We start from the raw sequence: 27,829 nt of genomic DNA, 5'->3' as shown, positions 1-27,829 counted from the left end.
AAGAATTAAAATGCTCCGTAGCCATCACTGCGTGCAGCAACTGCAAAGGCGGGGTAGGCTTCGTAGGCTGTGTAGGTCGCTAAATCTTGTCCCATAGTTACTGCTTGTTTGAGCTGAGTGGCTGTGATGGTGGCAGCCGCATTAGCAATAGTATATCCTGCAGGGGAAAGGAGGGGAAAAATGCAGATTGTAAAAAGATGTTCAAAACTCACCATTGCCTGACAGTTTTTTATGGGAAGATTTTGGTGTTGACGGGAATGACCTAGGGAGCAATGAGTTTGTTAATGGGAATAACCTAATTAAATGATATAGTCGTTTCTGGCATGTTTTTTCTCCACTTCAAGGTAATTTAAAAAAGCTGGGAAAGTAATGCATTTTCTCACCCATTATTTGTTAAACATGCTGCTTGAAAAATGCCCTTCTGTTGAATATTTTTTCCTTAGACTTCAGCTGTTTCTGAGCTAGAGGATGTTAATGGTGCTCTGTGTGCATCCTCCCATGCATGGCATGAGAAGGGCAAGAAAATGAAGTAATACAGGTGAAATCTGGGCAGGTTTCATTCAGAAAATGTGGCTGCGATACCCCTCACAGCCAAAATACCTGCAATTCAGAACAGCCATGTTAGAGAGGAGGGAAATTCCCTCTGTGCAATATCAAGGAAAAAAATATTTAGTAAACTGGATTTTTTTCCCATCAGTTTCTAATGGAAAATGTGGTTTCAACACTTCAAAATTTTCCATGGGAAAATGTTAGCTTTGCTGATTTAAAATGAATCACTGGGAAAAGAAACATCATTTGGGTCTGGTTTGCCTGAATGCAGGGTATAGCAGTTTGTTGACCAGACCGCAATATTTCGTTATGAAAGAATCAAGAATTAAGACAAAGCCCAAATTTGGGAAGAGCAGCTGGGGTACCCATCGCCTCTGCTGGACCAGGCTCTGTGGCCAAACTACATCTCCCAGGGTCCAAAATCTCTGACCGGCCAGCTGGGCAATGGATCAACTCAAGGTCAGTCACAGCTGGAGTCAGTGGGGGGAACGGAGGTATTGGGCAACACTGAGAGCACGTTGCCTCATTGAAGGTGCTACCTTAGAGGAAAACATCCAAAATTCACTGTAATTTGAGTATTGTGGCTGCTCAAAGTTTCTTCTTTGCATCAGCAAAGCGAGGTGCAAGAGTTTGACTAGAAGTTGAGAAATCTGTCATTTAAAGTGTATCTGCCACCACCATAAGAGAAATGAGCTGCTACCTGGGCATGGACTGAGCTGGGCTGGGCTTCAGCCACTATTGTGTATTGCAAGGAGAAACTTCGATGTGTGTCAGCTTGTTGAGTTTCCAAGACAAATAAATGAGGGTGGATGAAAGAAAAAGGAGAGATTATAATTAACCAGTAAGTGGAGACTGGATTCAATAAAGAGCCCATTTGGTTTCCATACTGCGGAAGCCTGCACAAACCCAGACAAATTGATTTTTCTGTGGCTTTTGTGGACTCCTGTGGCAGGAAGCCGGATAGATTTTTTTCTTTTCTTTTTTTTTTTTTTTTTTAAACCCATCCTTGAGAGACTCCACATAACTCAGTAGTACTGACTAATGCATTCCTCATGTGCAGTTTGGCATGCATTGCTCCCACTACATTAGAATAACTGTCATGCTGGAAAGCACAGCAAATGTAATGCCTGTGAGCTGGATTCCTGCTCCCAGCCTGTGTTTTCCATGACTTCCCAAGCTGTTTTGGGTAGTCACAAGAGCTGTTGTGTATGAATTCCCAAACTGGAAAAAAACCCCTTCCAGTGGGGTTTGAGAGCTGGGATCAAATCATGGTTGCATCATTTCTTTGGCAGATGAAATTAAAGTGTTAGTCCAAAAGGAGCTGGGGGTGCTGGGGCAGGATGGATGGACTGTGAATTAATCAGCTGTGTGCTTTTATAGTGAGGAAGGTCTACTCCATCCTGGGTGGTGCTGGCCACACTGCAGCCAGAAGGTCTAGGGAGGGGACTCATCCCAGATGTGGCACTGGAGACACCAGTTCTGGATCCTGCATCCTGTCTGCGGCTCCTCATTGAAGGGAGGCATCCACAAACTGGAAAGAGTGGAGGGGAGGTGTGTACCTGGGATGGGGCCCTGAGCAGTGTGGGATCCCCATCCTTGGTCACTGCACCAGTTCACCTGGACACAGCTCCAAGCAGCCTGCTATATCTGCAGCACTGATACGCAGGGTCAAGGTTGGACCAGAGACCTCCCACCGCAGTGCCTGCAGCCTGAGTTGCTCTATGGTATGTACGCCATAATTTGGGTAGTTCCGATATGGAGGTAAGTTACTATATAGGCAACAAAGATGTCAAAAATATAGGTAATATGAGTCAAAGTAGAGGTGTGTGTAGGAGCACAACCAGGTCTGTCCTCAATGGCCAGGGTTCATTCCTGACATCTGCAATGAAACAGCAAGAAAAATAGTTCTTTGCTGTACAGATCTTCCCATACCTGGAAAAGCTGGTGCTGCAGGAGGCACTTCTGCTCCCTCTGTGGGAATCCCCAGCGTCTGAAGGGTGTATTCCGCTGCATAGGTTTTGGCTTCATCAATATAGGCACTGAGCTTGGGTGGTGTGAAGGGATGTCTGTGAGTACAGCAAAATGTTAGCTTGTTTGGTTTTTTTTTCTCTAGGACGTTCCTGCAAGATGTTTTGATCCACTCATAGATGGCATCATCCCACATATCAAATGGAAACATTATTTTACTGTGCTGATGCATTAACAAAAGCACTCTGCCGTAGCAGTCCAGTTTCTTTGCTGAGTTTATTAGCCCTGTGTCTTGTTTTGGACACAATATCCTTTCAGAGGATGTTGTGCATTTTCAGTCCAAAAGAAAGCCTACTGCAGTCTGGGGTTTTCTTTAAAATACACAGCAAACAATGGTTTAGGTCAGAAATGTTTAGAATCATACTCGGAGCTGAATTATCAGTGTGTTCCTTTAGGCTGTTTTCTTTTTCCCACAAGAGCTATCATCTGCTTTGGTTTTGTACTAAGAAGCACCCTTTTGCCTGATTTTTTCTGACTGTCTGTAATCTTTGCGCCACCAGAGAGAGAGAGCACCAAGCATGGCAGACATCGCTGTCAGTCTGGTTTAGTTTGTGGATTTTTTTCTCACTAATATATGTATTAAAAAAGGCAATAGAGACCTATGCAATTGTCTTTTAAGGACAGATGCTAGGGAAAAAAACCCAGAAAACCTCAGATAGTTACGTACATGGTGGGGTTCTGGCTGGCAAGGGCAGGGATAGTGATTTTGTAGAGGAAGAGCTGTCTTTGGTCTTGGCCAATTGCAGAGTGGAGCTGGTAAACAGGCTGTCCCCAGTTGTTTTTCTGGCAGATTTCTTCTAAGATCTAGAAGGGATAAAAGGGATTTTTACTTGGGTTAATTGCTGCACAGTAGCCTTCTTATCCAGATCCAGCCCCTGCACTGGTCAGCTTCCTTCCCTCCAAAGGGCAGCTTTCCCAAGGCTTAGCAAAAAACCAAACCAAACCAAAACAAAAAAACCCCAAGGCAGACAGGATACTACATTCACCTTGCAGTATAAGAATTATCTAAATGTTTTATACTTTGAAAATCTGTCTAATTCCTGAACTTAATTATCATTAAATTGAATGTCTTTGTCCTTTTGCTGATTAGCTGTTTTATTCTGTTATCGGTGTGGTTTTCTTTGAATTCTCCCCAGAAACCCTATTTAACAGTGCTAAAACACTAGGGTTGCATTCATCTCCACTACTCTGTTACCTCCCTGGCTTAGTGGGTTATAGTGCATGAAAAGTCCAAATAGCAGTCTTTTAAAAAAGAAAGAAAAGAAAAATTAAAAAGAAAAAAGGCTGTGTTTCCATCCAATTAATTATAGAGGGTTCAATAGGCGATTTCTGCTTCTAGTTTGAAAGAGAAATGCTGAACCATGTTGCTCCCAGCCTTAGCACAGCTTATTCCATGGTAATTGGGGATTGCTGCCTGGAAACACTCTTGCTTTGGCTTGGTATTTCTTTTTTTTAACCTGTTGGGTATGTGCTGTCCTGAATGGGTTTGAACACAGCATGGTTCCCCTGCCTTCTCATGAGTGGTGTTTGGACCAGTTATTTTTTTCAGGTAGCTCCACCAGACCTGACGCTTAGCTGAGAAGATGTTGGGTCTTGGGACTTTGCGACATTGGCCATGCTGCCAGCTGGTCAGACTGGAGACCCCAGGTGCCTCCAACCTGTGTCTTTCTGTGGTCTACCTTATTTAAAATTTACACTTAGTGTTATTTAAAATTACAATGTAAAATTTGAATGTCAGTGCTACTTTTAATTTTGTAATCATAGCTCCAGCTGAAGTTTAGCACTTTGTAGTGTAAATAAACTAGTTTATTGCATTTCTTGACTATGTCAACACTTGTTCCCTGCGGTCCCAACACCTTTATACAGATGTCAGTTTTATAATGTTACATCGACACTTAGATCCTTGATAAGGCAGATCTACTTATTAACACCGAGCATCCCAGCTAGGTAGTGGGAACAAAATCCATCATTCAAAGATGCTGTTAAAACAGTCCTAGGGTAGTGATTGGGAGAGGCTGACCAGGCTGACAGGTATTAATGAGGCTGTCTTATTAATGAAGCTGTTGTGAAGCACGTTGCAGCTGTTTAAGACCTGCTGTTGTGAAATAGTAGCAGTGGAGGCATTAGAGAGCTCAGCTGCTTGAAAAATGTGCCCCAAACCCCTGATGTTGCAAGTGCCCCATGTCATTACTGCACCATATGAAATACATGCAGTGGAGGGCTGACATGGCTGGGAAGAGGGAAAAATGAATTTCACCTGTTCTAAGGCAGTGCAGCACCACTCAGGCTATTTCAGCCATCTTACATGCTGATAAAACAGAGTGAGAGAACTGTGAAATTTTGCAGGGAGGGTGGAAAAAAACCACTTTCCAGTTTTCTAAGAGAGAAAAGGATGTTTTCATAGACTTTGGCAAACCAGATGTTAATTAACAGAAGTGTTAATAAGCAACGATGTGCTTCAAAAGTCAGGGTGAAGTTAGTTTCTCATGTTGCTTTGGATGATGTAAGGGGAAAGGAGTTGCCGTAAGAGCCAGACCCTCAGAAACTCAGGGAATTTGTTCTGGGTTTGTTCTCCTCAGTCCTCATCCACCTGTCTGGATCCCAGTCCCTCACGCACAACCACATCAAAAGCCTCCTTGAGCAATCAGAGTTTCTGTGCTGGGCTGAGTTGGGCAGTCAGTCAACACCTTTTCCCCCATAAATTATTTAAAATATACATTGTTTTTCTATGTATGTGCATTCATTCTTTGGTGAAGCCCCAAACTTCGCTTCTTGTTTATCAAATCTATTTTGGGTGAGAATTTCTTTACTGTCAGTGCTCTTATGGAGCAACATCCATAGGTGGATTCATTTTACACCCATGGGTGTTTATGAAAATTCTCTTCTGAGGGAGAGCAGATGCTGTTCTCCAGGGAGGCAGGTGGGTATTGCAAGATGCAACTAGTGGTGTTTGATTTTTCTAATGTCTTTTGAGATGCAAGAACAGATTTAGTCATCAGTCCCCAGTGCAGATTCAAGCAGGGAACTGTTTTATCAAAAACAGTTTGGGCAGACAGCCTCTGGCCAGGATATTTACTCTCTTTTTCGCACACCTACCTGAGGAGCGAGTTTGATCCCCTGGGGCTTTAGTGTGACGTGGTTCATCGGTGTGAGCTCCATTCCTGGCAAGAGGTCGTAGAGTTTATCCTCTCCCCTCTTTTCTCCTTTGGGCTGGTATCCACGCCCCAGGCCCGTGTACGCCAGGTAGCCGCGACCTCCCAGTCCTCTAACTCCCGCAGCCCCTACAGGTACATTCATGTAAATTTCTAGGAATGTAAGAAGGCATTAAACTGAATCAAATCGCCGGAAAAATTACCCTGATTCTTGCTGAAATGGAAAAGTTAGCCCCACTCACCAAGTCTGGGAAGAAGATGGGCAGGAGCTCCCCCCTAGCCTGCTGCTGGGATAACCCAGGCTCAGCATTGACACCCGCTGGGTTTGGGCTCATATGCTTGGACAGGTGAGGGGGTTTGGGCAGCTCCCTGCTTCTTTCTGACAGTTTCCATCTTGTCTAGTCGGTTTTGATTTCATGACATCATTCTACCCAGATTTGTAGTCAAAAGGCAGACAAGGGACAACTGATGCCACTTGCTACCCACCAGTGTAATTTCACTTATATTAAGAATTCAGTTTATACAATCCCTTGCTTGTGTGAATCAAAATCCTTCTTTGTTTTCCCCCGTTACACTTCCATTTTTCCTCAGGGAGCCCTATTTGGGAGTCTGGGGGGACTGTAAGGCAGGAGAGGGCTGGTGTGTTATCACACCTGCACCTTTCCCAATGCAACCTTCACAGAATCTGGCTTCACCCATGTGGGCAAAAACATGCCTCCTTGGGAAGGAGGAAAAACTGGCACGGTCCTTGCCAGCCCTGCTGGGGTGCTACGTGGGGTCCTAGTCTGCTGTGGGACCTGCCCATAGGCTTGGGGACGCAAGCGGACTGGCACAGGCATCTTCTTTGGAGGGAAGATCAAATGGGCAGATTTTTTTTTTTTTTGCTAGCCCCCAAGCTTACTTCTGCACTTACCAAATGACACCTGCAATGATATTTAATTTGGGGGAACCTGAGCATGGGGATTTGATTTGGTCCCCAGTGTAGTCACCTGAGATCAAAGGCAGAGCCCCAGCAGCTTTCAGAAATACCCTCTGTTCTCGTAGACTGCTTATTATTAGGTTAATTGTTCCCCCCCAAAAAAGGAGTCTCTCTCCCATAGCACACAATTAATGGCTTTCTTGATTTCAGCACTGGTTCCCTACCCTGCATCAGGCAATGTGACCTCCTTGGGAAACTGTGGCTTTGGGTCAGAAAACACCAGGACTGGCAAAACTTTCTCTGTGACCTTCAAAGCAAAGAGGAAACACAGCAGAGAGCTGTGCTGGTGGCTGGTTGAGGGACTTGGCTCTGAAGGGGGGAGAGCCAGGAGGATTCATGGTTTATTTACACTGGAGCGAGGGCAATTTGGAAGCTTTTTCAGGCTTGCTCCAGGAAAACGATCATTTTTTTCATGCCCTGCTTAGTCTGCTGTAAGATTGCTACACCTTTGTGAAGGACAGAGCCTAAACCTTGTGTTCTCCATCCCTCTTTGAAAGGGGTCCAGCTCACAGGACAAAGCCAACACCACCAACACAGGCCTAGGGAGCAGCCCCCCAAGCCTCAGAGGAGGTATTTTGCTAGAGCAGAGCATTGGTGTGATGGGAGTTACCTCGGATGGATGGAGGCCGGATGATGCTCCTGTTGCTGAGCCCCTTGGTGGCAGGGAAGTGGAGGTTGGGGATAGCTGTGTAAGCCTGGGGTGCATAGAATACCGGGGCGCCCAGATAGGCAGTGGCAGGGTCGTACACGTGTCCAAAGGCGTAGGTGTATTCTCCTTGCAGCATGGTACCTCTGCCGCCTGTGCCCCGGGTGTATCTGATGTAGCTGTCTTTGTCAACAGGTTTGGCTAATGTCACCTCGATCGGGGACCCATCCAGCACCTTCACACCAAGGTGGTGGGGAGAGAGCACGGGAGAACCATAAATGTAAGTCTTCAAAATACATGGAGATTATCCTGCCTAGGGAGGTGTTCTACCCCCATGGTTTGCTAACAGGGTAGGAACATGGAGAAAACTACCCAACCCCCCCGAAATTTCCCTCCCATGGGTGAAAGAAAGCACTGGCTGTGTGAAGGCTTAATGGATGGAGAGCACCCAGCCCTGACCACAGCCAGGAGAGGCTCCTTAACCAAATCAGTACATTTGTGAAGCCTTCCAAAGGTTTTGCTTCCCTGCAAAGTAGCATGTAAATCAGTGAGGTTATATGTACTCCTATGGAGAATACCAGTAGCGCTAAAAATAGGAGCGAGGTTAACACCTCTTTGGGAACAGCTCTTGCATTACAGTGCCGTGAATTACATGCAGTGCAAGAAATACTAAACACAGCAACCTCCTTGCAAATCCACATCTAAATTTGAAGCAGATGTTTTGGGTTGACCTTGTTTGTCCCAGTTTGCCATTCACACGCTGCCCTGCGAGTGTTTTTGTTGGCAGACATGGAACAAGGATATGAGTGTGAGCCAAGGGAATCCGTAACCCCTCATTTCTTAGTCCTTGTTTCAGCTTTGCTCTGCCTTTTTTTTTTTTTTTTTTCCTTTTTCTGGGCGGTGAAATACAGTCTGAGCTGGGCAAACATTTAGCACAACTGCAAGGAGCAAGAAGCCAAAATGAACAGTTTGTGTACATCAGAGGTGCTGAAAAATGAATCCAGGAGTATAAAAGTAGCCTGCAAAGAGAAATAGGGCTAACACCTTCAGGATGGTTTTGTAGCTAATAAACTAGGCAGCTTTGTTTCATCTGTGTACGATTTACTGCTCATAAGCCCCACAAACTAGCATTTATAGCAGCTTTACCTTCCCATTCAAGGCTTTCATAGCTTCCACTGCATATTCTCTTTTATTAAAGTGCACAAAGGCATAGTCTCTAATTTTCTTCACTCTCTCTACCGCACCTGCAGAAAACATTTGAATATTAGTTGGAAATGGGTATTAGTTGGAAAACGCAGACTTGAAAGAGCAGCTGTGTTAGGTTATGAGCTCTTGGAGAGCAAAGGCTGACCAAGGGTATGAGAACAAGGGGACAGTGTCTTCTTACCTCTTAGGATATATATGCCATGGGAAAGTAAATATATAATGGCTGCAGTATTTCAAGGCAAGCTAGAGGTATTTGGGGTCAGACACCAGTAAATTTCCCATTAAACTGGAATGGTTTTCTCCTGCCCAAAATGCTCTGTTGGATGCTACTTTTGGTGTTGTCTCCCTTCTGTGACCACCCAAGGCCAGATGGCTGAGCAGAAAGTGCAGCAGCCCAGGATTTGGTTACACTCCATGGTAATGTCACCATGTGATTGCCACCTCCATGGTTTCGTATGTGCGTTGTACGTGTTACTCAGAAGCAGCTTCAGGAAAGCTGGTGCTTCTGCCATAAAACAAGGAGGCTCTTCTCTTAGCCATCGACTCAGGATGTTCAGCAAGAACGAGCACCCAGCCCTGCCTGGGACACAGCAGCCCTGAGCATGGCGATGGGCTGAGACTGATGGGGCAGCAGGTCTGGCCCTAAGAAACAGGCTTTCCTGTGCAAGTGGGGCATCCCTTGGATGGGGCCCCACTTGGTGAAGGATCCCCATTCCCAGGGATGCTTCGACTCGCCTGGACGCAGCCCCGACCAGCCTGCTGTAGCTGCAGTGTTGGCCCTGCCAGGCGTGGAGTTGGGCTGGAGACCCCCACCCTGGTACCTGCTGCCTGAATCTTTCTTATGCCTCTGTGATTACCCAAAATAATTTGAATGTAAACGGTTTATTGTTCTTCTCTTCTGCATCTACCCTCTACAGCTTTCACTTTCCCTTGTCAGCTGCTCTGCTGCTGGGAACTTCTCAGCACCGAGATACTCGGCACTAACAAGTTTTTCTCTAAAATAACCACACTAAGCCTATTCCCTGTGGTTACAAAATTTAGACATCTGCCTTTTCTTCCTTAATTGTTCATCTTCCCTGCTTCTGTGGCTTGGGAAGCACATTGTCAACCGGCCCAGCTACCGTAACACCCCCAAACACATCCTTTAGAAATACAGCTAAGGGATGCTGAACTACTCTTCTGTTGGCTTCATACCCTTTAAAGCTGAACAGGTGCACAGGGAAATGTCATATTGCCACAAAAAGCACTTATTTAAATAACTGCAAGAGAAAATATATTTCTTTGGGGTTTATGGGGAGTCATTAGGAGCTCCAGTGGACTAAATGAAGCTTCTGCCAGCCTAAAACCTGAGCAGCCTGCACGTCTGCAAAATGACACCGGAATGGTAAGTGGCACTTCATGTCCTTCTGGGATCGAAAGATGATTTTCTAAGCCTGAAGTTATGGGTGTTATATGCTGATGCCTTGTTTACAAGTCAAGGCTTTAATGAACTCTCTGTGTTTTGAAAATCCCCCTTCTGCCTCCTTGAGAGCGCTCTGTGTTACTGATCCTAAAACTCTTGTTCTTCCCTGCTTCTGCCTCTGCTGGGGCAAAGCAACGCGATACCCAACCTCAGGTCATCTCCACAGAGAGACTGTCTATGTAATGGTACAGGGGGAATATTGTCCCCTTAGGTACACTTGGAGAGAATGACCTTCCTGCTGGAAACTTTGCCAGGGATGAGGATTTTTGCCAAAATCTCTAGCGAGCAAAGGCAGGGCTTTTCAGTGAGACGAGAGGTGCATACCTCTATAGAAGTCATCAGGCAATGATTGTGGCACAGATTTAAGGGGTGATACTTGTATTATGTTATAACTTGAGATGTGTCTACAGAGCCTGTAGTAATTGCTCTGTCATGGGGACCACTGAATTGCAACTCCTTTTGCTAGGATAATTTTTTATTGCATGACTTGTTTTTGTCAAAACAGCTTCTTAATTCCCTGGATCAAATGTACACTTCAGGCCAGCGGTACTGAAATACAGCACGATGAATAAGGCAGATAACCAAGGGTGGGAAGTGAATAATTTCAGATCCTTGTTGACTTTTTTGATTGTAATCTCACTATAACTTAAACTGCATTTGCTCTCCCCAGAGCTCAGGTTTTACTACTCTGGTGCACATGTTTCTTTAAAGCATGGCACAGCTTTAGAAGAGGCATTCCTGATTTATCCACAATAAATAAAGCTGTCCATTTAAAAAATAAAAAGAATTTCCATCATGAGAAGTAAAATAGTAAAGTGAAAATTAAAGATGATACAGATCTTCTGTTGTTGTACCAGAAAACTTGTCTCAGGAGCAAAGCAGATGACAGTTACCAAAGTGTCAAAGGTGCATAAATGTGTTTCTGGGGAGTGCAAGCAGTTCAGTGTTCAGGAGCAAAGCTGGGTAAGTAAAAGAAGGAAAGAGTTGAATGGGATGATACGTATTTAACTTGGGTAAAATGGAATGTCTAACAGCTTGATGGTGGCTAAAAGTGTCAGCCAGAAACATTAGAAGGACAGAAAGGGCTCATAAGGAAACCTTTTAAAGACCTTTGCATTGCGGCCTAGTGCAGAAAAAGAAGGGTATAGAGCAGGTAAAAAGTTAGTGAAGGAAAAATGAAGCTCTGTAGTGTATTTTTAAAAATCAATGGAAGGAAGTTAACAGGAATGAGATGAAAGGCTATTTCACATTGACAAGCTTAAGTTACTAATGCCTAGCGGACTGTGTGGCTTGGAGAGCTGCAGAAATGGGTTATTTTTACTTTGTTGTTTTTGGGAGGAATTCCCTAAATCTAGAGCAACTCAGAAGTAAAATCTCCTTTGAAAGTGAGCAGGATTTTTATTCCCAATGAATCTACTTGCATTTTGAAAAATCTCACCTTTAGTGCATGTAATGTATGCCATGAAGGAATACCGTCATATTCTGTGTTAAATGATAATCACTGATTATTCACAAATTTACAGGAGAATGTGGGGATTTCTGTATGAAAATGATAGCATTCAGAATTTAGATAGATCGGATAAAAGCATTTGTATTAAATCACTCTATTTCTATCACCATCCCTTGCCACAGAAGAATGCTGAGACCACCCAGCTGTTTCACCAAGTCTCTCTTTCTAAGAAAGACAGAAATTATTCAAAATCATTGTTAAGGCACAGGCATCCCCATGCAGCATTTTGGATCTCTTCCAGTTGCCAATCACTCTAAAAAGGTTAGTAGTGTTGTTAGCTGGAAATTAAGCAGCTCTTAACGGGATGTCATGATGTGCATGTTGGGTGGGAGCCTTCAGCCTTATAATAATTTTTGTGGCATTACACATGAACGTTTTACAGTGGAAAACTGGCCATTTTTTTATCTTTCTTTGGCATTTTATGAATGGAGACATATTTCCATTTGCAGTGGCAGTACTTATTGAGGAGCTACCATGTCAATGAGTTCATACCTGGTTTGATGCTGTTGAACTCCTTTTCTATGGTCTCTTCAGTGGTTGAGAGCATGAGGTTCCTCACGTAGAGAATTTTTACTGATGACATGGTGTCTTCATCCACCTCCACTTCTGGTTCTGCCCAGTCAACGGCGATAGGGTGTCCCCACAACTGGATCCTTCCTTTAAAGGAATTGGCACTGTCAGTGTCAGACAGGCTTTGGTTCCTCTCACTTCTGCTCAGAGACTATTTCACGTGCAGTATGAGCAGCAGAGTAAGTGAGCTCTGCAAATGTGACCAAAATAAGCCTTTCTAGCTCAAAGCATATCTGTTTCGTTAACTCATTTCTAAAAGCAGATGGTCACACTTAGAGCATGCTCCCACTAATACCTTACGTGCCTGCAGAAATGCGGTGTCCAGAACCAAATTCACCAATGTCCACGTTCCCCGGAGTGCTCTCTAAATGGAAATATTTTAATGAACTTATAAAAATCCCTCTTGGCTGCAAAAGTTTAATTCCCTAGATAATAAGAAAGGGATCTAGAAGTCCCAGATGGATGAAATTAAACAGTAAAAGCAAGGATGTATCTATGTGCAAGTATTTGAAGTTGTATGGTTCCCACTGGGTGAAGCTGCAGCAGAAATAGTAGAAAGGAGGCAGAAATAGTAGAAAGGAGGGACATGAAAAGTTATCGAGGCATAATACAGGGTGTGGGTGCGGAGAAGCCCGTGGGCTCTGCACATACTAGATCAAGCTGCTGAGGGGCAGGGAATAAAAACAGCAAATAAAGAGGCAAAGACAATGTCACCATGTGATTATGCTGAGGTCCACAATCATTTACATTGAGTCACCAAACCTGTTAAGTAATTGATTAGTCAATTAGTGATGTTTAATATGTAATGAAAACTGACTGCCACAGCCTTGTCTCAAAGCTCTGGGAATCGCAGTGATGAGCAGCAGGACACAAAGTAAAGCAGAAGGACCTCTACACCGTGATGGTTTCTTCATCTCCTGTCTTCTATAGATGGCAATGATACCTCTTTCCTCCCTTCCCTGCCCCTTCTACATATCTTGCAGGGAGATCTTTTCTGTTCAGGAGTGATTGAGATCTGGCCACCCACTAAGAACCAGAGCCCCACATTTCTTGTGCTCTGTCTGTGGCTCACTTTTTCTTCAGCAACTTTATTTGGCCCAACAGCTGGTTCTTTGGTTGTACAGTACAAAATTTATGTGGGATAATTTTCCGCCTTAGCACACAGAAGTAGTGCTAGATAGTTCTTCCAAATAATGAAATAAAATGTCTGCCTTTTCTGCAAATGTCCCCCAAAGTGTAAATGGGTCTTTCTGTGTTTTTTCTTTCTTTCTTTCTCTCTGATCTTTATGACATGAAGTTGAGGTCCTCCGAGGCCTTAATTATGCTAAAACCTGAAAGAAACCCAGGGATGCTTATGCCAGCAAAGGGAAAATGAGAATCCTGCAAAACATTTTTTGAGAGACCTGAAAAAGGCATCCTGTCTTGTATCTCTGCTTGGATAACCCATCTAAGATTGAATTTGAGCTTAAAACCAGAGAAAATCAGAGGGCAAATGTAGAAACTGGAGACCTGTTTTTCTATATTGGAAGTGAAAATTAGCAAACTAAATGGAAAGAGGCTGCTCCCTGCTAGGAAAGCTCATGAATGAGCTGGGATTTGTGGAGCAAGGTTGGGCTGATGTTCAGCTTTCAGCACTGCCCAGTCTGACTCAGGCTGTTAGCGACCAGAAGTAAAGAGATGGCTGCTAATGGCAGCCAGCTGAAATAAGAGGCTGTGTGCCCCTTTCTGAATTGCCGTTTTCTGTTCAATAACGGAAATAATGACCTGGTTGACTTGTGGCAAGGAGCTAAGCTTTGTGACTGCACTAGCCTTTTGCTAAAACCCAGTCTTCCTCCACCCTCTTGTTTAACCAGGAGACAGGACAAAGTTTTCATAAAAAGCATCTTCTGTTTTGAGCATTTCTGTCTCTTCTACAAAGCTCCCACAAAGAGCAGCAAGGTTCAGAGAAAAGGAAGTGTCTTGGTAATGATATTCAATCTCACATTCATCCAGTGCATCAGCTGGAGACACGTTCATTTCTAGCTTGAAACTTTTTTCAAGTTCGTCCAGTATGTTTCAACATCAGAAGACTCTGGCTCCTGCTCAGGCCTTTGAAATTCCCCAAACTGTTTACCAAGATGTTCCTAAATTGGAAATCACTAGTGCATTGCACATGCCTGTTCTGAGCTACGTGCTTGTTCCATCTGTCTCGCTGTCTTTGCTCAGGATTTCAAGTGCTCTGCTCCCTCAAGGCTGCCATCGGCAGCTGTGGCTGTTGCCTACTCCTTCCTTAGTTCTTGATATAGAAATCATGGAGAAGTTTTGCTGAAGCGCAGACCAGCTGAATATGCTCCCACAATCAGAGAGATGCTAAACTGATGCAGAAAGTATAGAACAGAGGGAAGAATAGTCAGTGTGAGATATCCCACAATAGCTAAGCATATTCTGCGCTTGAAATCGTGCCCGTGTTTTTACAACAAGAAAAAAAGATTGAAATTACTTGGGATGTTTCGTGAACTTTCATGTCATATAAGAAGGGGTGAAAGAAGGCTTGTGGGTTATGAACAAGTCTCAAAACAGAAGGTTTATTGGATTCTTTCACCAGCAAGTGAGCTGGGTTTGACAAAGCAGTACAGGAGCTGCTGAGCATAAGAAAGCATGAAAAATTTGTTGAAATCACTGGAAATGCACTTAACGTTAAGTGACTTCTTCATCTAACACCTGCCAAACCTCTCTCTGCTTCACAATGGTCTTTGAATATCCCCCAGCACTAAATTGCATAACTTGTTCTTCATATTGTTTAAATCCTAAAGCAATTCCTCATTTCAAGTTTTCCTCCCATATGGAAAATATCCATTTTCAGGAACATCCTCAATACATTCTGAAGACTGGACATGTTCTTGGATGCTTTCCTGACTGATTTTCTCTGAGAGGCCATAACTGAGGCTGTATTTTATACATAACCCAAGATAATCACAGGATAATACATATGCTACAACAGAGCTGTATAGATACACACAGCTAAATCAATCTAGCTGTATTTTTAGTAAATTCAAGTTCCTAAATGAAGACCATGGATAACGAGCAAGGTCCTACATTGGGATCTGTAGTGAATTGTTCACTCTGCACCCCAGAGCCAGGGTGACTTCATCAGCCAGCCATGGTGCATTGGGGTCCCTCCTTGCTCTGAGTGTTTCTAGCAGCTGAGAGGAGAAAACCCAGCAGCTTTTGCTTCCATGGGTACTTGGTTCCTCTGGAGACTTTGGTCTCACTGCAGCACATGTACATAGGTGACCCTTGAGGCTTAGCCACCCCTACCCACTCCCCATCTGTACTAACCTGGGAGCAATTTTCTCCTGGCCATAGCTGCTGCCCGATGGCTTTCATATTCCACAAAAGCAAAACCCCGGTTTTTTGTTTTATCAGCTGCACTAGGGTAGACAATGACGTCCACGACTCCATCTGTGACTTTCTTCATCTCTGCTAAAATTTCCTCCCTCTTCTTTGTTTTGGGAATCCCTCCCACAAACAGGCGGCAGTTGTCCACACTGGCACAGACTCCGAGGAGACGCCCATTCCTGAATATAGACAACATTGCTAGTTTGTTAGAAGTCAGGATCAGTTCTCAAAGAGAAAAAAATTCAAATAAACCCCTCTCTTGTCCCAAAACAGAAGGTCAAACACAAGGTCTCCTGCTTCGGTGGCGTATGTTTTTGGGGATATCCAAGTGGTCTTGCTCAATGAAAAGCTAAAGTAAAGGCTGCCGCTGTACTACATTTGACATCAAAGTGAGACAGCACAGTGGATATCAAGGATTTGAGATCAGGGAGAAACTGAAGACAAATTTTTCTTCCTGGGATTCTCCCTTTTGCTATTGGCAAAAATGGCTGCTACCAGACAACTGTACCTACCACCCATGGTCACAGCATTGACTCTTGTGTTGCCACCAGTATAAGCCAGGATTTGTTGTTTTCACCAGTGACTTCTAGCTTCCCAGTCACCATCTGGCCTCATGGCTGAGGGTTTAGGGAAAGAAAACCCCTTGTCATGGAGAGACACCATTTGGGGCTTTCTGATGCCAACTGTTGTGCAGACCTCAAAGTAAAAATTCCCTTACATGCACCTTGCTCATCTTTTCATGGTCCAAGTATCTCTTGCAGGTCTTGAGAAGTTAAAAACTTCTTTAGAGGAGTCTTTGGATCAAGGGAAGTAAGCAGAGGAGGAGGTGGAGGTGGATGAAGCCTGATATTTAAGACCTTCTAGCCTCTGATACAAATGACGTTTCCAAGCCCTCTGTGTGCCTTGTGACCTGCTCATCCTTAGGGTTGCTAGTAAAGCAATTCACAACTCCTATTTTTTTTACAAGAAATGAAAGCAAAAGCCATAAAATTGTCAAAATGTCTTATCTCTAAATGCTTTTAAGCAAAGGCATCTACTCATCCCACTTTGAACTGGAAAAACCCATTAAGAGTAGTTGAAATCAAAGCAAAGCATATTGCCTCTATGTTGTTGATTTCTGGGTGTGTTGTTCCCCGTTTTTAGTCACAAACATGAAGGCTTTTTCTGTTTCTATCTATTAGGAATTGTCACTGTTTTCCCAATTGTTTTCCATCTTATTTCACCATTTTTTGCAATCGCTCTGTCTCCCAGAACATATCTGCAGTATAGGTCATGAGAGTGACTGTGAGTAGGAATAAATTAATAAAAAACAGCCCAGAGGGGAACATGAAATAAACAGCGATAGTTAGGTGAAAGTTCATTTGATCCAAGGCAAGTTATGTTTTCCGATGTTCTGATAGATTTTTTAATTTTTTTTTTTGTAAGGAAGAAATTTCCTGCAAAAAATTTTGACTCTGATGAGTCCTACATACTGCTTTTGTAGTACAGCATAAAACAGTGACTGCACAGGGATACAAGAGGTGATCTTTTAAAGTTTATCTAGTGTATCTAAATATCCTTCCCCTGAGCTGCAAATAAAAATATGCTTTACATAAAAAAACCAGATTAATATATATCATTTAAAGTTGAAGTGAAGATGTTTGCCACACTCACCTAATTTCATAATTATTGAGTTGTTTTATTGCATTCTTCGCCTCCTGTTTATTTGAGAAGGTCACAAAGGCATAGCCCCTGTTGTTGCCATTAAAGTCCATCATCATTCTCATTTCGTAGATTTTGCCAATCTACAAATAGGGAGAAAAAGTTTTGTCAGCAAGAGGGAGGTACTTAGATAAGACTGGGTGCTTCCTTGACTATATCATGTCAGACCTCTGCCAGTAGTCTGGGCCAAATCATCTCCAGTTCAGTCTTGACATGCAGCTTTCATCATCGCTAACCTCTGTAATACAACCACCCACCATAAAGTCTTACTTTTTCACACAGTGGTATAAGTTCATCTTCAAAGAGGTCTCGGGGCAGCTTCCCAACAAAGATCTCACACCCCCTCTCCGGCGGAGGGCCATCCCAGCCAGGTGGTGGGCCTCCGTATTTCCTCTGCCCATTTTCCTGCCGCGGAGGAAAGTAAAAGAATGGTTTAGATACAGATTTTAAATGTGGATGTAACCAACCCTTTCTCGAGGAATGATGCTTTAGACATGCTCTGTTACCAGTGGGCTGGAGGCAGACACCCTCATTCCCTTCAAGGAGCAACTCTTTACAGGCTCATCAGAGATAACATAGTGTGCATTGGCTGCCCCACTGCCAGATCTGTACTGAAAGGCTTTGCTAACCCAATTAGTATGCTGGTGAAGTGCTGGTGAAGTACCGGAGGAGGGTCTGGTTTGCACTAGCTGAGTTTTGTAAGGAGCATACACTGGTCTACAGCTGAATCTGCAACTCAACTGCTACTTCAGATGTCCAAGATGGAGACAATCCAATACCTCCTTGGAAAACGTAGGTCTTCTTGGCTATGGGAGCTGAATCTCTGTGGATGGTGTGTTAGTTGTGGACTGCGTAATATAACAATTAAAACTTCATAAATTGTCATGATTGTTCATCCAATCATAAACATTTATAAGCAGTGACATTGCTTTTTATTTTAGTAACTGATGGAGAGCTTCCTGCTCTACAGACCAAAGGAAAAATATGGGAAGGATCATGTCTCAAAGCAGAAGGACTTTCAAAATCAGAAGGTATTTGGACCTCAGAAAGTGCTAATATAGGGAGACAACTGAGGATGAAGGTAGAAATTTGGAGACATCCGGACAGAGTGGTGAGGTGAGGGAAGCCCAAGTCATCATTGGCAGTAGGTGATGCTGGAGCTGCTCAATGCCCTTGAAAAAAGAAGTTTGTGTCAGCAGTTGGGCTTAGGGAAGAGGTAGTGATACTTGGCGCAAGGTGTGGTAAGGACCTGGGCCTGGAGAAATGGTGCATCCCAACACCCACCCCTTCCTGCACCCAGGAGCTGTGAGACCCTTTCTACAGCTGTGCCCCTAGCCCTCAATAACAGTCAAAGGTGTGAAGACCTGCCAATATTTTCTCTTTTTGCTATGTTTTTGCTAGGTGAGTGTGTCTCTGTTCTCCTCTCCTATTTTTAATCAACTTTCCTGTAGTTCTTGTTTTCCTTCTTTCCTTAATTCTCATCCTTTCCTTTCTTTCTTTCTTTCTTTCTTTTTCTTTCTTTCTTTCTTTTTCTTTCTTTCTTTCTTTCTTTTTCTTTCTTTCTTTTTCTTTCTTTCTTTCTTTTTCTTTCTTTCTTTCTTTCTTTCTTTCTTTTTCTTCCTTTCTTTCTTTTTCTTTCTTTCTTTCTTTCTTTCTTTTCCTTCCTTCGTTCCCTCCTTCCTTCCTTCCTTCCTTCCACCTCCTTCCCTCTTCTCCTTCTCCTGTCCTGTAGCAATATCCTGCTCCCAGAGGAGCTGGAATTCTGGTCATTCTTCTATTTTTGGATCCCTGATCATTTCTGTAGTCATTTCCCGCTCTGGGATTATTCCAGGCAAGTGAATGCCTGTACAACTAGCTGAAGAGGAAGGCCTAAAGCACATAAGCAAACAGGGATCCTTGCAGGAAAATAAGAATATAGCACAAGCTCTTTCAGTTTTCCTAAGCCTGTAACAGGTCCTGAATTATCTATGCTCATTCCTGTTTTGCACATGTTTTCAGCATAGTGATGGAGTCACAGAGACATTTGAATTTATGAATGAATTTTTACAGCAGATCTAACAGGAAGACCATGATGTTTCAGGCTATTTTTCTGCTCCCAGTTTGGCTGAACAGAGCATGTTGCTGGCATGGGATTTTTCTGTCTCTCAAGCCATTAGTTAGGTGAAGACAAAAAGCGATGGTTGTGTTTTGTGTTGTTGCAGTAATCTGCAATCTTCACTGGCGTGTCAGCTGAAGGAATGCTGAGCTCATCAGTAATGGTCTGAAAACGGCCAAGGGAGTCTTACTGTCCCACTTTAAGCCAAGTGAGAGACAATCATAGAATCATTTAGGTTGGAAAAGACCTTTGAGATCATCAAGTCCAACCATTAACCCAGATCTGCCAAGGCCATCACTAAACAATGTCCCTGAGCACCGCATCTACCCATTATTTAAACACCTCCATGGATGGTCATTCCACCACCTCCCTGGGCAGCATGGTCCAATGCTTCACCACCCTTCCAGTGAAGAAAGTTTTCCTAATATCCAATCTAAACCTCCCCCGGCACAACTTGAGACCATTTCCTTTCATCCTGTCTCTGTTACCTGGTAGAAGAGACTGATCACACCTGCCTACAGCCCCTTTCAACAAGGTCCCCCCTGAGCCCCCTCCTCTCCAGGCTAAAAAGCCCCAGGTCCCTCAGCTGCTCCTCATCAGACTTGTGTCCCAGACCCTTCCCCAGCTTTGCTGCCCTTCTCTGGACACGGTCCAGGACCTCTGTGTCCTTCTCGAAGTGAGGGGCCCAAACCTGAGCCCAAACCTGAGCACAGGATTCGAGGTGCAGCCTCAGCAGTGCTGAGTACAGGGGGACAGTCACTGCCCTGGTCCTGCTGGACACACTGTTTCAGACACAAGCCAGGATGCTCTTGGCCTTCTTGGCTACCTAAGCACACAATCAAACTATTCTTGTTTTTTTATTTTGTCAGTGTCTGTGTGAGCTGATATGCAAGGAGGCACAGCAAGAAATAAAGTCTTCCCTCAGTCTGCAGTGGCTTGCTTTGTGGCTTGAAGGCAGCATCTCAACAAACTCATCTGGACAAAGTGTCTGGAGGGAAGGAGGACTTCATCATTCACTTCACAAAGATGAGTGATCCTGACGTGCACGGTGGAAGAAGTTGTTTGGCTGGACAAAAAGGTAGGTTGGAAGAAAAGCCCAAAGAGACATGGGAAAGGAATTTAGCAGAGGGGGAAAAAAGTAAGCTTGGAATGGAAAAGGTAGGGAGATAGAAGATGTTGCGGGGCGTGTGGGAGCCGAGGGTTGAAATCTGTGGTTTAGGAATAAGCTACAGCCAGATGTGGTGATAGGAAACACTTAGGACCAGGATAAAGAAAGCCACAGTAAATATAAGGGAGAGAAGCTATTTATCTTCTGGGTCAGGTACAGCAGGAAACCCCCGCAAGGGCAACAAACGCAGCTGCTGGCCTGGTCCTGGGGCACACAGATTAAGTGCTATAGGAAAATGCTTTCCCAGGAGTCTCAGTTTTTGCTTTGGGCTGTTGTGCCCTCTAGTGCTGCACAAAGCAAGGCAAAGTTCAAGGCAGCCACCTGCCTCAATTACAGTGCTTTCAGTTACTTCTTCCAGGATGCAAGGTCAGCCTTGTTAGTGTTCAATGGTTTTGAAAAATTAGCTTGTTTTGGTCATGCTAACTTAGAAAGACTTCTTCGGACAGCATTTGAAGGACATGCCCAGTCTCCAGCTGCCCAAAACAGAGGAAGCTTTGCCCTTGGAGACCTTGCTCCTAAACTGTGAGCAAATTTTTGGTGTTTGAGCAGGTGAGGTGCCCGCCTCACAAGCACTTGCATGTGTGCAAGGACCTGTACAAAAGGCAGATCTGGTGATGACATGTTGGACTTCCTATAGCCAAATCTGGACCTATGCTCTTCTGAAACTTTGTTTGGTCGGTTTTCTTTGCTATACTAACAACCACCACAGTCATGGCTTTCAGGCAGCAATCCCAAACTTTCCCAACATTTATCAGCGCTCAAGGGTTTTTTCTACCTTTGCCATACTTTGGCATAGGGCAAATAATTTCTGGATAAATAATATCCTGCTATATAAGAGACAGCATCTATTACATGTAGTTATATGCAGCATATATGTTAGAGAAAAGCAGAGAGGAGAAGAAGAATGAGCAAGGAGTGCTTCATGCGTACAGATTCGCTGCTCAAGCCCCCAGTGCAATACATCGCCTCAGGATGAAGCCAGACACTGCACAAAAGGACGTGACCATGAGTTCCTACCTGGATCAAATTATATCCCGTTCGCTGAATTAATGCACGGAGGGCGGCTTCTTTCTGTATGCCGGTCAATCCATCCCCGGATTTGTGATTTGATTCCATTGTGAGTGATTATCAGCAAAAAAGCAGGTTAATTAAGGGTGCTCACTGCAATCAAATTTAAGATAAATTAAATAAATTAATATGGCTAGGAGGAGAAAGTCCACCCTCCTGAGAAAGTTAACAGGATTGTTCTTCCTAAATGAGTTATTTTGAAATAAAAACAAACCAAAACACCACAGACTGTGGAAAAAGCAAAAGTATCCCCCTCGTTGCATGAAAATAAATAGCATATAAACCCACAGTCAGATTTTGGACAGTACTCCAGTGAGATGCAGAGGGATATTGTAACGTATTGGTGCACATGTCTTAGGTGGGATACACATTGCCTAATCCTGCACTGAAGACATGATGATGAGTCCTTCGTGCCATTCCATTCCATTCATGCTGGGAAGATAACCTTGTACAAGCCATGACTATAGCACTTTATGAGAAACAATGCCTAGGTCCAGATTTGGCCAATTTTTAAAAATCAGGAACATGGGAGAACTTATTTAGGTTCAGGACTAGAACAACCTTTGGTCAGATGTTTTGATTCAGAGCTGGTATTTTATTTAACAATATCTAATTAAAGATTTTTTTTTAAGTATTGTTTTTGGGTTGAAAACACCATAAAGCTGAAATCTGAATTGGGCTACACACTGGCAAATGGATATTTATAAGATGGACTTGCTACGTATAATTTCCAGCTGTCCTGTTTTTCCTGTGTGCAGAGCTTTGAGCTTGTGCAAAAACCATTTGACAGAGCCAGGCACAGAAACAGGGCATGCAGGTGCAATGTTGAGCTTGAGGACTCGTGATGATGGGTTGATGCTGAACACCAGCAAGAGCAAACCAATTGCCTCCTTGGGTCCTCATAGGCAGGATATGTGCTGTTGGCTGGTAGGACCAAGAACTTCATATTAGAAATCACTAAATTGTGTAATCCAAAATGATTGTTACAGCCTTAAATTGCTTTCAGTTGTACAAAGGTGGAGGCAATGAAAGGTGATGATAACTCCCAGACTTTCTTGGAAAGCAAACAGTGCCAAAAGGGGCCAGGGTGGGTATAATGGGGCTGAGGGGGACAGGGGTCCCATGGCAGAGGGGTGGGGAAGGGCATGGGATGGTGGTGGGGATGCTGAGTAGGGGAGAAGGGAAATCTGGAGGAGCAGAGGTGGGGTGACAGAAACATGCAAGAAGGATGGATTGGTGTGGCTACACCCTGAGCTAATTCCAAATTTTGGGGAGAAGACCCTAAACAATTCCCCTGTACCGCAGGTCTCTTGGCACATGAGGATTGCAAGTAAAGAAATGCAGATAAAGAAGTGCAACCTATCCAGCTACAGCAGACTTTCTGAGTATGATATGATGCTCTGGAAATAACTGACTGTTTAGCACCAAAACCTTTTATTAGCACTTGTCATTTTGGGGGTTTATTGATGGAAGAGCTAAGGTTTGAGGCTGGCCATTCTGTCTGTGGACATTACTTGCTCTATGCTCCTACATCTTTGTATCCTGGAAGACATAAACAGGTGCTTCTAATTTAAATAGATGGATTACTCTCAGTGCCAAAAATGGGGCATGAGCCCAGGTGTTTGGAGGATCTCAGCTTTGTGTCACTCAGGCTCTCCCACACTGAGCTCCAGAGACCACAGCTTACATACTTGAGAATAGAGACATCCCTGTAATGCCGCATTTTGCAGCTATTTATTGTTGAGGTCTGTGAGACTTTTCTGATTTTGACGGTTGTTTGTTTTTTCTCCTGAGCTCCCTGGTTCTCCAGGGGTTTAATTACTACCAACATACAGGGGCTGGGAGATGGACTGTCCAATATGATAGCTCTCTTCTGTCTCTTAATTCCAAAATTAATGTTTTTCTGCCCAATTATTGTTTTGTTTTGCCCTTGCTAGAGGGTGGCAGCAAATCTTTATTGATGCTTGTGGTTCCTGTGCTCACCGACTCTTCCGGAGCTGGGGTTCAGCACGGCATGGGGCAGGATTAGCACACTACTTTGCAAATATGAGGTGGATGCTTAACAAGGAAAAAACAGTCATTCAAAAAACCCAATTAAAATCCAAATTGGTTTTGCATCCTCACTTTCCTGGGCAGAGACAGCCTATACACACTGTATAAAGGAAAGCTCTGCCGTACTGCAAATTTGGCCCCTTGTATTTTGCTTTTGCTGCATCCTGGTTTCATCAGGGGTTTGAGCAATCAAATTGGAATACCTAGCACAAATCTGCACAGTGCTCCATGAGTCTCTGTTAGCCCTTATATCTGGACTTGAGCCCATCCTTATGTGCCTGAAGGCTGGGGCAAGTGTGGGTACAAAAAGGGATGGCTGTACTATGCAGATATCTCTAATATTCACTGCCTTGGATTTCGTAATTTTTTTTCTTCTCTATCAGGTATCTCAGTGCTGCAGTGACCTGCTTCCCAACAGGGAGACTGCCCTGGGTGTTGGAGCACAGAGACAGGCAACAGGCTGCCTGCAGCCAGCAGACACGTCGTCCTGTGCCAGCAGCGTCTCCTCTCCATGCCGGGAAAGCAGCTGGACTGCAGCCAGACAAACCTCGGCAGATTTCCATAGTGACTGAGGTTTCCAGTCTGTCCCCAGCCACAACCTAGACAGATGAGTAGTGTAAGAACCTTATTTTATACTCCCCCTGCCCCAAGTAGTACTATTTCATTCTGTACCTCTCTACGGCCTGGGTGTCTCAGTGACTGCTGCTTGGAATGCATTTGCACACAAAGCTTTAAATGCCATATGTCTCTGTACCTTTTAGCCAGGGAGGAGTAATTTCCAGTAACGTCTCGCTCCAGGTGATGGTTTCACACTGAGCAGCAAGCACAAGCTGCAGGGCTGGGGCTGGATGGGAATAGAACATCTCCCTGGCTGAGATGCATTTACAGCAGGAGCAATATCCCTCTTTGGCTTCTGCCTTATTAGATAAGGCAAGCTCTTCTGTGCTCTTCTTGTGAAGAATTATGCAAATTTTTTAGGCTCTAGACCAGTATGTCTAGGTATTGGTGTACTCCACGATATGCTCAAGCAATCCGCTAGGAATAAGGGAGCAAGAGCATTCAGAGCTACGCAAGGTATTAATCACAGGGCACTACAAAATCTGGCACTGGGAACTTCCATAAGCTTTTTGAAAATGCCAGAAAAATTGGTTGCTGTGCTCTTGGAGTGTGTTAATGATGATCTGGCCTTAATCTGCACCCAGCACTTCCACACTACCACCTTCAAAGAAAGCTCAGCCAGCCCCAAGGGAACAGCCCTCCCCCATGTGAGCAGAAGAGAATCCCCATTCCCAGGGATGCCCTGACATGCCTGGAGCATGGCCCTCAGCAGCCTGCTGCAGCAGTGGTGTTGGTCCTGCTGGAAGCAAGTTCCAGCTGGAGACCCCCACCCAGGGTACCTCCAGCCTGAGTTACTCCACAAGTAACTGATTCAGGAGGAGCATTGGAGGCCAGGGCTGGAAAATGCTGCACACTTGAGGCTTGGATGCACAGGTGGGTGACCCAATGCACCACCTGGGTCTAGTTTTGTAGCACCACCCTTAGAAATTAGGTTCCTCCTACTAATTACCAGCCCAATGTCATTCACAGCTAATTTATAAGCCTTGTTGCTGGAGAGCTTTCCTCCATCAGTCGGGTTTCCCTGGGATGAAAACAGAAATCATACCTCTCTTTTTAAAGAGGTATGAATCACAACACAACAAATTCTAAAAACAGTAGAACAAGCTTTCTAGCCCTCAATTTTCCAAGTACGTCTTCTCTACTCACTTCTCCCCTACCTTCCTTGGCCTGAGGACTTCTATACACCTTTTTGGACAGAATACTTCTCACCCCTGCTACCCAGGAGTCCGTATCCATCAGTGCATCCAGACTATTTCCAGGATAAGATTCAAGGTAGAATGTTTTGTTTCTGAAACCGGTGGGATTTCACCATTTTCCTCTCATTCCAGGCATCAGCCTCAGTCCTTGTAGCGGTGCCTGTGTGCTGGGCTATATTATTTTATCATTAAGTGTAGAGGAGGAGAGCTGCTGTCACAGGACCTAGCAAAACTTGATTACTTTCTCTCTTTCTTTGTTGCCTGGGCCATTAGTCAATTAGCAAATCCACCCTCACAGGGGGAAAACTCCCCTTCCATCGCTGCTGTTTGAAAGTGTGAATGACTACAGCAAATTAAGGCAGCATTTTTAGTATTAAAAAAAAAGAAACAACCACACTTAATAGAAATAATTGTTCTGGATTTTAATCCTTTTTAGGGTTTTGACCCTCAGATGACTTGCTGTTAATAATGACCGTTAGGCTAAAAAGAAAAAGCAGAGGGGGAGTTGCATTTTATGCAGATACTTATAGTGAAATTAGGACTTTCAGAGGTGCAAACTGCCCAGGTACATTTCCTATTTCATCCTTATCTTTGATCAATTTTTAAATAATACTACGAAGTTATCATGGTCACAGAATCAAGAACCTTGCACCATTAGAAAAGGTAGGTACTGCTTTTATCTTAAATAAGAGCATTTCTTCATTTGATCTTCCTCTCTCCATTGAATACTCTCATTTATTTTTGGTTTCTATTAAAGCTCTAAACCGTCAAGGCAAGAAAAGGTACTCTTATGCCTAGCAAACCCCGTATCAACAAGCAACAAACTTCTTGTAAGACTGCTTCACTTCTCCATAACTGCTTCTACATGTGGTTTCCTTGCCAGCTACTGCAGGCAGATCTTATGGTTTTGCTCCATCCAGCCAAGAGCAAGATGAATCCAGATGCTTTTAACCAAAACACATGGATTTTACTTTGCTTTTGGGTTAACTGCTTGGAAAAGGGAGAATTGTTTTCCTTATTCAAGGGATGTCTACTGTGCTGGGATTTTGTTGAGAGAAGGAAAAGTGGTATTTGTGGCCAGACCCTGTTCTTTTCCCCCACTGCTTTTGCACCCTAAGCCTGCCCCTTTCCAGCCCTTTAGGGGAAACCTGGTTACTGTTTCCATGAATGAGATAACGAAACCATGTTTATCCTGCACAGATCAATACACCTTCACGTTTGAATGTGTTGAGCCACTTGGACATATTTAATGAGGCTGTTTTGCACCGGTAGCCCCCCCAGTGCAACCGCTCCTTCAGAAGAATAACAGCTTTTGAAAAGGCTGGATAAGTATACTCACTCTCTACCCTTACTAACCCAAATAGGTGGTTACTAGAGAAATTCTTATCTTTCAGTTACCAGCTTGCTTTTCAAGATTTTGGGGGTTTTTTTCTCCCTCCAGGCTCCAAGCAATGTATATTAGGCTCTCTCTCTCACACACACATAAAGCATTCTTCATATTCTTCCTAAAAACAGACACTTGAAGCTTCATGAGCTGCCACCAGCTCTTTGCTGGGGTGGGACACACTGCAGGACAGAGTCCGATTGAGCAACGCAGCATGAGGTTTTAGTCACTTTGTTTTCCAGGACATAGGGTGTTTTTCCAGCTCAGGTAGTCCCACAAAAAGTAGGAACTCATAGGCATTTGCAGGAAAGTGGGATAAATCTGAAGTAATGGAAAAGCGCTGCACATTTTGTAGCACATGAGCCTTGGGAAAATATTTCATGTATAAAGCGTCAAATTTTTTGCTCGGGAAGTGGCTCCCCTCTTTGAAATACCTTTCCTCTCACATGTGACTTTTGCAGCTGTGTTACTAAATGCACACAACACGCCCCCAAAAGCCCTTTCTTCAGGGGCACCTGATGCTGAGCCCAGCCTCCTTCCCCCTGTTCTTTTGCAGCATCATGTGCCAGATGCTTTGAAGCCAACCTTCCTCCCATGCCCGCTCCCACCTGAGCCTCCTATTTCACCCAGAGAAAACAGCTTAAGGGAAGCATTATGTCTTGGGCAGAAAGCCTGCTAGTTTGAAGAGATTAGGGGAAATTGAGACTTTTTTAGGAGCAGCAATTGCCTTGGATATGGAGACCAACCTTTTGCAAAGAGGAGGAATAAGAAGGTGGCTGGAAAGGTCTCTAATGATTAGCCCTAGAAAGTTGTGCTTTAACAAATTGAGGCCGAATTATCACAGGGAAAAGCCCTCCTCCTCCCTCCACCTTGTCTGTCTTCACTTTTCTGGCAACCACCGGCAATCAGCGGTGGGAAAGCAGTAGAAAAGGCTTCTTGCCACTGCACAGAAACTATGCTGAGGCCCCCTAGGAGCCCTTCTCTCCTCACTTTGCTCTTCAAAAAACCAAGACAAGCGGAGCAGGGCTGTGCCTGTGCATGGGTCCAGCCGCAAGGTGTTCCCAGCC

The 27,829-nt window shown here is 44.1% G+C and overlaps 1 protein-coding gene across 1 annotated transcript; it reads right to left on the bottom strand.

The window, feature by feature from the left end:
* A1CF (APOBEC1 complementation factor) lies at positions 1 to 27,829 on the bottom strand. Its single transcript, XM_080401817.1, is given in 11 exon segments — positions 1 to 157; positions 2,482 to 2,615; positions 3,245 to 3,381; positions 5,674 to 5,882; positions 7,319 to 7,589; positions 8,501 to 8,598; positions 12,025 to 12,184; positions 15,419 to 15,659; positions 17,134 to 17,264; positions 17,452 to 17,586; positions 21,462 to 27,829. Coding segments are annotated over 11 exon segments (1,767 nt in total). The 5' UTR covers positions 21,561 to 27,829; the 3' UTR covers positions 1 to 5.

The sequence above is a fragment of the Falco punctatus genome (genome assembly GCF_963210335.1).
Source record: "Falco punctatus genome assembly, chromosome: 9".
NCBI lineage: Eukaryota > Metazoa > Chordata > Aves > Falconiformes > Falconidae > Falco > Falco punctatus.
This window is presented reverse-complemented; position numbering and strand designations above follow the sequence as displayed.